General features: G+C 40.3%; 1 protein-coding gene across 2 annotated transcripts; it reads left to right on the top strand.

Moving 5' to 3' along the window:
* The first annotated feature begins 771 nt into the window (after positions 1-771).
* On the top strand, positions 772-4,845 carry LOC103717796 (cytokinin dehydrogenase 5-like). Of its 2 annotated transcripts, XM_008806315.5 has the most exons (5): positions 772-1,682; positions 1,787-1,914; positions 2,447-2,713; positions 3,053-3,315; positions 4,044-4,845. In XM_008806315.5, the coding sequence occupies exons 1-5, from the start codon at positions 1,085-1,087 to the stop codon at positions 4,402-4,404; spliced, it is 1,617 nt and encodes a 538-aa protein (XP_008804537.2). In that variant the 5' UTR covers positions 772-1,084; the 3' UTR covers positions 4,405-4,845. The 2 variants fall into 2 exon arrangements, with proteins under 2 accessions (XP_008804537.2, XP_088577006.1); XM_088720880.1 differs by lacking the exon at positions 4,044-4,845 and having other exon boundaries at positions 953-1,682; positions 3,053-3,430.
* Positions 4,846-10,010: the final 5,165 nt, after the last annotated feature.

Genomic DNA, 10,010 nt, shown 5'->3' with positions numbered 1-10,010 from the left:
AGTATTGTCCAAAAAGCCAGAAAGTAAAATAGATTGCAAGGAAAACAGAACAGATGCCTAATCCATCCAAATAAAATTGCCTAAATGATGAGCCGCATAGGAGGCCTCTCTAGAAGTATAAGAGGTTCGATGGGAGACGCATTCGCCTAATAGACAGCGAATATTATGGAGTAGTCGCATTCTTCAATTAGCACTCCCGATCTTCTGTATCTTCTCGATCACTATGGTGGAGTCCTCCTCAATGATCAAAGTCATGTGTTTTGCTAAAGTCAAATTTTAATTAAATTTTTAAGTTGAGTGCTGCCATGACATTTTTGCTAGGGAGAAATAAATGGAGAATTAGGAGGGTGGATCAGGTTAGCTCTACCCTCCCACCCTTCCCTCACGCACAGAATCTTGGGCTTAACCTAACACCACCTCTCGCTCTCGCTCTCTCTCTCTCCCGGGGTCCCCGCACTCGTGCATGTCACCGGAAACACAAAACTCCACGTGAACCCCAGCCCTTATCCCAGCTTCGCAAGGGCCCCACCAATGGACCCCGTCCAGCTAATGATTTTTCCACCATTGGACTTACATGTGGCTCACGGGTCCCACTCTCCTTCCGATGAGATTCTGCCGCGTGTTAAACGAGAGCGAGAGATGGCAATGGCGGAGAGAGGAGAGTTAGCAAGCAGAGAGAGAGGAGAGTGAAAGAAAGAAGGAAACAGATCGAGTCAAATCTTTATTGTTTTCCTTTTTTTTATCCAAACGCCACCCGGCGCTGCAGTAGCTGAGGACGAATCTTAGCATGTTGCGTAGGGGGAGATCTTTAAAGCGCGATCTCGGCTTACGGTAGCAATCCCCGCGAGTTCCCACGCAGTGCCACGATTTTGTTCCCCTCCCTCCTCACCTTTTTCTTCCTTCCCTTCTGTCCTATATATACTATAAACCCCATATCTTCCTCCTCCCGCTCTCAAGCTCTCCTATCTCTCTCCTGTCCTTCTCTGTTTTCCTTCCTTTCTCGGTGCAGGCGCACGTTAGCGTCACTCGTAGCACGAACACAAACCAACCGCCCCTTAGGCTTGTTAACGGGAGTTTTGAGGAGATGGCTAACAAATTGGTGTTGTTAATGTTTGCGATCTGCCGCTTGATATCCACCGTCGGCCTGACGCTGGAGCCCGCCGAGCTCCTCCAGTTCGGCGTGGAGGGCCAGCTCAGCCTGGAACCCGCCGATGTCGACCGTGCCTCGGTCGACTTTGGGGGCATGACCAGGGCCGAGCCGATGGCCGTCATGCGCCCGGCCTCGGCTGGCGACGTCGCCAGCCTCGTTCGGGTGGCCTATGGCTCCGCTCTGGGGTTCCCGGTCTCAGCCCGGGGCCATGGCCACTCGATCAATGGCCAGGCCCGGGCACCAGGTGGCGTCGTGATCGAGATGAGCCACGACCGAGCCGCAGGCCACCGGCCGAGGTCCCGCCCGGTGTACTCCCCATCCCTCGGGGAGTACTATGTGGACGTGTGGGGTGGGGAGCTCTGGATCGATGTCTTGAACTGGACACTAGATAACGGCGGGCGTGCGCCCAAGTCGTGGACCGACTACCTCTATCTTTCTGTGGGGGGAACCCTCTCGAATGCTGGGATAAGTGGGCAAACCTTCCACCATGGCCCCCAGCTAAGCAACGTCTATGAGCTTGATGTGGTCACAGGTTGGCTTCACTACTTGATATACTACGTGATGTGTTAAATCAGCTGTTAGCATTCCTAATTTTATACGTTTTCTAATATTATACTTTTGTCCAATGTTTTCTAGGCAAGGGGGAGATCGTGACATGTTCAGAAGAGCAGAATTCGGAGCTATTTCATGGAGTTCTTGGTGGTTTAGGACAGTTTGGGATTATAACAAGAGCTAGAATAGCATTGGAGCCTGCTCCCCAAAGGGTTAGCTTCATAATTTCCATATATAAGTATATGTTTGTTTGCTCTTCTGTTACTGTTCTCTTGACTAGCTGTGATGACTATATAATGAGTTTGGCCTGTGACGACGGACCTAACCAGCCAAGAAAAAGGCTGCTCTCCTCCCTCCCACCCCCTCCCATCCAACATGGGCTTGTTTGGGACCATTTGGTTCTCTCCCACCTTCCCTGAATAAAGAAGAAAGAGGCGCGGCCTAATTACCACCACGCTATCTTGGAATGCCATTCTCTCCAATTGTACACTTGTACAAGAAATCGAAACTTGCGTGCACTTTGCACTGTTTTTCCTGGACAGCATGACACCGACACCTAACCAATTCGGTGGAAAAAGTCATGCAAGACAGCTTGGAGGTAGCCCGGACCTGATGGAGGATGGGTTCATAAACTGGGAGAGAGCCAAAAAAGTGTTTCATGGGAATCTTCTTTCGTTTTCTTTATTGTTATATTTCTTGGTCTCCAAACATGGGCTCTATCCGATTTCTCTTTTTGGTGATCAGGTGAGATGGATTCGAGTGCTCTACTCCAATTTCACAACATTCACTCGAGACCAGGAGCTCCTCATCTCCCTCCATGGCACCCACCGGTTCGACTACGTTGAAGGCTTCGTCATCGTCGACGAGGGCCTCATCAACAACTGGAGATCCTCCTTCTTCTCCCCTCGAAACTCGGTCAATATCAGCTCCATTGGAGCCAACGGTGGTGTACTCTACTGCTTGGAGATGACTAAGAACTACGACGACTCCACTGCCGCCTTCGTCGACCAGGTATTATAATGTTTGTGGATAATAAGGAAGCAGCCCCATGTTTCCTTGGCCTACCTTCTTTTACTCCCATGCCTAAAAGAACCAATGGTAATGGCTTTTGGTTTGCCATAGTTTTTCTTATTCTTAAACAAGCGACAATAATTAAACAACCGCATCGGAGAACATGAAGAAAGATCTCCACACTAGATCTTATTCCACCACCTTTCGCTATTTTATTCCACTGCTGCTCACCTTTACAACCTAACATATAAGGCCACATTTATGACCATATTAGGCTCTCAATTGAAAAAGGAGAGCTTTGCTGACCTTGCTTATAAAAATTCATGTGATGGGCTGCAGGAAGTAGAGGCTTTGCTGAAGAGACTGGAGTTCATACCGGCATCGGTGTTCACGACCGACCTCCCCTACGTCGACTTCCTCGATCGAGTCCACAAGGCTGAGCTCAAGCTCCGGGCCAAGGGGTTGTGGGATGTGCCGCACCCATGGCTCAACCTCTTCGTTCCAGCATCCCGGATCGCCGACTTTGACCGTGGAGTCTTTCGGGGCATCCTCGGGAACAAGACGAGTGGGCCCATCCTCATCTACCCCATGAACAAGCACAAGTAATCACGCCCACATACCTCAAGCCTGCATGCATGCAACCGGCCACACTCATATTTACCAGTACACACACTTGAGACAAAATGACACATTCTTTGGGTATTATAGTAGCCGATCCATGCCATATTGCTTCATTAAACGGCCACTGCATATGATTGCAACCTCCTCTAGTGCCTTGCCGACCTATAAATCACAGCGTTCCTGTGGATGATGACCAGCTCTAATAGCTCCGACCAACTCATCCTCTGAGTCGTTTATCATGTCATGCTAAACCTGCTTCAAGAATTCCACTAAACGTAGCGTTTCGTGCCTCTCCTTCCTCTTTAAAAAAACATGGTGTTAGATCACTTTAAAACACTAGTTAATTCACTTGGATTTGTCCATATATGTTAATCCACCATGATTTGTTAATACCAAAGGTGTTGCTTTCATCAAAACCTAAAAAGAGTTAGGGAGAAGGAATCTCGAAAGAGATAGATTCTATTTAAAATTTGGTTGCTTTAGCTTCTTTGTATCTCACTCCAATCGATGCTCATTGAAGCCTTCCATGACATTGTCCTTCAACATTAAAAGAAGCATACATGTCTATACATATAACTTTTTTATTACCCACACTTAAAACTGTGACCTCTTCATTCTTCAATATGATCAGAGCTTATCATTGGTGGACATATATATTTGTATACGTATACATATATTAACGTTTTTGATATGGGGAAAAAAAATGTAGGTGGGACGAGAGGAGCTCGGCGGTAACACCGGACGAGGAGGTGTTCTACCTGGTGGGCTTTTTGAGGTCAGCCCTGCCTGACTCGGGCGAGTCGACTCAGAGTCTGGAGTACCTGAGCCAACAAAACGAGAGGATTCTAGCGTTCTGCGACGCGGCGGGCATCGAGGTGAAGCAGTACCTGCCGCACCACTTGACTCGGGCCGAGTGGGCTCGGCACTTTGGGGCCAAATGGGACCGATTCATTAGGCTTAAGGCCGAGTTCGACCCCAAGGGCATCCTTGGCTCGGGCCAAGGGATCTTCCCACCACCTTCCTCTCCTTTCTCCTCTTTGTCCCCAGATGAGCATTCCATGACTCGCTAAGGCAGGCATCAAGAGAATGGAAATGGAAATGTCACTACTATGCTGCTTGCATTTTTTTGATGACTTGCTATCGCTCCTTGCTTGGGGTTTTGGGTTGAGGGAAATTGTTGGGTGGTTGCTTTTTGTGTATTTAATACACAAGACAAAGGAAAGGAGGAAGGAACAGAGCTGGATGCTAGAGAGAGATAAGTGGTGGGGACCCACGGAGATTGGACCACTGACCTATGAGGACTTGGTAGCTATAGGGTGCTGGTCTTCCACTATGGAAAAGCAGCCTCCAATCAGAGAGGGTTCGTAAGGTAGGACCGTCCTATTATTTGTCTCCTATAGAAAACAATGCTTAGCCATAGATATATATATTACTTTTTGATGTCCATATATAGGTTTCTTGTACATGAAAATTTATTTGACATTATATAAAGCTCATGGATTTATTGTGGATGCCGACTGCCAAGAAATTAGAGTCTGAAGAATGTTTATTTTGATAATTTTCTTCCTATATCTCCTTCGAGAGTGAAATGGTGTTGTGGACTGTCAGACTGAGACTGCATGCAGACGTCAGCTGTTACGTATCTAATTGAAGAATGAAAAGATTTATCTTCTTCTCTGGAAGAAAACATAATTTCATATAATTTCCCCTATGCTTTATCTTCCTTTTTTTCTGGAAACCATCCATTCATCACTTCTCAAAAATAAATAAATAAATGACAGAACACTAATACCTAATCTAACGTAATAACAATATTTTAATATTTTTTTAAAAAAAAAAGTATATGACATCAACAAATTTGTAGCGGACATGAACACTATTGAGGGTGCTAGTTCTTTTTCCAAGGAAGTAGGTAGCTTCTATTTTGTGTGACAGAATTAGAAATGGATGAGTTGAGAGTACTCAAGAGAGAGGTCCATCCTGCTCCTATTTACAGGACATGAGGAAGAAACGAAAGAAAACCTAGCAAGAAAGCTCTGCAGCACAAAATAGAAATCAGACAAAATTAACCAAAAGAAATCAAAAGATCCAGCCAGCATGCAGAAAAAGAACAAGCACATGAGAGGTTGCTAGTGTTAAATCAAAATCCAAAACAAACCAATAAAGTTTGAGAAGAAAGCTTGGCATTACTACGATCGAGGAAGATTCTAAGTGCGATCATGACGGCAATCATGTTGACATCTAATGCTTTCTCCATTGTAAACAGCCACATCACTTGAGATGACGCTGCCATTGTTTTCATGCCGCGCTTTGCTCATGCCTGGATGTTGGAAGGTGGGTTCTAGTATGTGCCGACCAAAGTTAGGCCCAGAGTTGGAAGCTGTTTCCTGGTTGATTCCATGGACCAATGGAAAAATGGTCAATTTTCCCACTTGAGATGGTTGAGAAGGTAAGTCCAAAAGAATATTGCTAGGTGGACCTAACATATCTCGTACTAGTGGACCCCGAATGTGACACAAATTTGGACAACTGTTTTTTGTTTTTTCAGATAGATACAGAGAATGGGCCACCCAAGATTTACCAGAGATAATCATACAGTAGAAGGGAGTTAAACGATCAACATAGTCGAAGAAGTAGGAGAGTCGAAAATAAAACAACAGAACATCTGGATAGGTAACAGGGGTCGAAGGTAGAGTTTGAAATGAGTCATAGCCTGCAGCTATCATACGTAGTCTGGAGTTATTGAAGAGAAGGCATTTGACCTCTGAAGTTAAGGGGTCTTTAGGATGCTTATCTCCATATTTTGTGTATATCTGCAAGTCAGCAGCAAGTGTTGCATCGATTCATAATGAAAACCACAGAGACAACCAGTATGTGATGCAGCCAGCCCCTTTTAATTTGATCATCAACTTCTCCTTCGAATTTAGACTTTATCAACAAAGGCCAACCAGGAAAATATTCAGAACTTCTCATAGTATTCTACATGTCCAGAGTTTTGTAGAAATTTTGGACAGCTTAGTCATCAGCTCCATCTTCCTCTTCATCATCAGCATGACATTCGATCTACGACTTGCAAGAAAATGATATTTAAGATATATGCAAAGTAAAGATAATAAATAATTCAGAGCCCCATGACTTGGTTGCTGTATTATTGTGATCCATCTAGTATTCTTCAAGTCATTGGATGGAAACGCATTTTCGTTTCAGAATCGACAGCAGTTGGGTGTTCTGAGATTGATGGAAGGGCATGACTTATATTTGGCTGCTAACTTAAACCAGCAATATCCTTGTGAATACCTAAATGACGTGAGCAGTTGGGTTTGGATGGTGGTTGGCTGTCTTTGTGCGCCCCAGATTTTCCATTATAAGACAAAATTTGTTGCAAAACTTGGTCGTAATTTATACGGAAAGAAACTTTTATATTTCCATAAAAAAAATTATTCTTCAAGCTGGTTGGATTCTATATCTGCAACCCAACATCCTTATAATAATAGGAGTGATATAAGGAGAAATTTTTTATGTAGTTAGGACATGCAAGTTAACCCGTGCCCATGGGAATTAATTAACATATCCCTATATTTTAGTGAATTCAATAGCAAGAATCTTGACATTAGGTAAGTTTGATGGTGCAGCTAGATGATGATGCAGGTTGGTGATTTTATTAAGTTATTCTTTCCCTTTGGACTTCCAGGCTAGCCCCTAGTAAACAAATTTAGGCTCAGTGTGGCAAAATTTTTGAAGGGCCAGAAAGCATTTTCTAACTCTTCAAAAGTATTTTTGGAAGATATAATAATATTTGGTAAACAAATCGAAAAGTAGTTTTGTCTTTGTGAGAAAGCTGAAAAGATCTACTTAAGAAAAATTCTATTTTGAAGCTTCTCCCCAAAAGTATTTTCTGACCAATGTCGGAAAGCTGTTTTGATTCTAATAAAATTTTCTAATGACCAAAATACCCACTAATAAATCTCATGATTACATCTTATATTATATCATATCATATTATAATATATTATTATACTATAAATATAATATAATATATTAATATATTAATAATATATTAGTCATATTATATTATATTATTACATTATAGTAGTATAATATATCATATTATTGTAGTAATACATAATTATAATATAATATATTCTATTATTATATTATAAGAATAATATAACATATTATTACAATCATAATATTATATTATTATAATAATAATAGTTATAGTATGATAATATAATATATTATTATTATAGATTATATTATATTCTATTATATGATTATATTATAATATTATTATATTGGTATATATATTAATATTTAATAACAATATAATATTATTATAGTATGCTAAATATAATCTATTGTTAGACTTGATTTTAATCCGTTATATTATACTATATTATACTATATTATTATAATATATTATATTGTAGTAATATTGTACTATTAATAATACATTATTATATCATATCATATTATGTTATATTGTTATGCTATAGTATTCAATATTATATTATACTATATTATTATAATATTGTGTATAATAATAATATTTTAATAGATAATAATATGTAATAGTATATTGTATTATACTATACTATGCATAAATATGTAATATTTTTTATTCTTATTTTAGTTATCAAATATATGTTAAAATTTCGCAGCACTTTAAAAATATAGTTACTAAACAACAAATAGTTTTTTTGTAATACTCTACTACCAAAATCTCTATTTTTTGAAATTTCTACTTCTAAAAGGTATGGTGAATACATAACATACTGGAACGTGAGTTAAAACAAACCGGATTTGTGTTTTGCAATTGGCGCAAAAAAAAAATAAAAAAATAAAAAAATCAGAAGATGCACCAATTGGCCCTTTTCTAAAAGAATAGCCAAGAGGGACATCGATGCAAGATCCTCCATGACGCGGATCTCTTGAACGAAAAAGAGGAGCCCACTTACCTCTCTCCTGCAGAGCTAGATACAAGGGAGGATTTTGAAGTGGTCGCTAAATGAATTATTTGAAAAAGGAGAAAATTTATTGGTGTAACTATTTGGCTGATGGAGGGAGATCGAAGTACATCCTTCTTTCACAAAATTGCATCCGGAAGGGAAAGAAGAAACCCCCTTTGCCTCACTCATGTATGATGGAATTGAATGCACCAATCAAGGGGACATTGCCTCTAAGCTTCATGCCTTCTGCAAGAATTTATTCGGTAACCCTTGCAACTCGGCCATCTCTATTAATTGGAGCTTGCTTCATGACTCTACTATAGCTGACCTTTAGATTTTCACGGCTGCCTTCTCTATTGATGCAATTAAACATGTTGTCTTCTCCCTTTGCATTCTCACAGATGCTGGAATCTAATTAAAGTTGACTTGTTTGCTCTTCCTGAAATTTTTCACGTAGGTGAGTTGGATATGGCAAGGCTGAATTTTGCTAATATTACTCTCGTTCCCAAAAGGGATGGGTAGCTTGTTAACTGGGAGACCGGCTCCCATCCTAAGGAAGAGGGGAATTAAGATTAAAGAATATTAGAAGCATGAAGCTCACGCTACTTGCAGAATGTCCTTGGCAATTGTTACAAGATCCTAGGGTTCCTTGAATGCATTAGTTTTGGAAGCCTATTATTCCAGAAGAAAGGTTGGAAGAAGGTTTAAAAGATCTTCACCCACCTTTTTTCTTTAGTTGGAGAGAGATTTGCAGAGAGGTCGATGCCTTTTGGAATTGCACCTTATTCAAAGTGGGCAATGGCGATGGTGTGGATTGGTTCAGTTCCCCTATCATACCTCAGAGGTTTTCCACAGAGCTACTAAACCAAATACTTATATCATCTCACAATGGAATTGGAGAATGGTGAGCTGGAATATTAAATTTTTCGGCCCATTCTCCCCGTATGAATCAAGACAACTTGAATCTTTATAGGATTTTATTTCTACGATCAGACCCTCAAAGATTTGGATGTACCAGTGTTGGAATTTATAAATAATGGTGGTATTGTCCATCCCTACTATAATATAAAAAATTTGGAAAACCAAGGTACTTGAGAAAGTTAATGTGTTCAAAATAGGTTGCACATAGGAAAAATCCTAGCCAAAAAGAGTTAGAATGGTAAGCACAAGTTGTCCATTATGTGGTTCAAGGATGGAATCAACTCTTCATTTGTTTATAAGATGACCGTTCACCAGAAATATTTGGTCAACATTGAAAAGTCTTCTTAATGTGAAAAGATTGGCCTTCCAACATCCATGATCTCTGAAGTTTATGGAGACTGGTAGTAACAAACTATTTGTTTGATTTTCAACTTTTTATATAAAATCTTTTCTTATTTCTTTTCTCCTTTCCATGTACGTTACACTTTCTTAATTTTTTATTAAAATCAGAAAAAAAAGTTCTCGTATCCTTCGGCTGATTCGACTGAATAAAAATGATAATTTAATAAAAAATTTAAATAAATAAATAAAATGATTCACCGAGTTAAAGGTCTGTCATAGATGGTTATAATCAGACAGATTCTTTAAGAGAACAGTTGGGCGTGCATGTTTTTCATGCACACGATTTATTTTTTTTTCCGTTCTTGGCTTGGCATAGTTTTTGCACGTAACTTTTTTTCTTTTGTTTTTTTTTTTTTTTTTTTTTTTTTTTTTTTTGCTTAGGCGGGCGCCTCATAGCACACGAG

This window comes from Phoenix dactylifera, chromosome 1 (genome assembly GCF_051530095.1).
Source record: "Phoenix dactylifera cultivar Ajwa chromosome 1, Ajwa_hap1_PhDact_Kaust_v1.1, whole genome shotgun sequence".
NCBI classification, from domain to species: Eukaryota; Viridiplantae; Streptophyta; class Magnoliopsida; order Arecales; family Arecaceae; genus Phoenix; species Phoenix dactylifera.
Note: the sequence above shows the minus strand (reverse complement) of the source record. Positions and strands in the feature narration are given on the sequence as shown.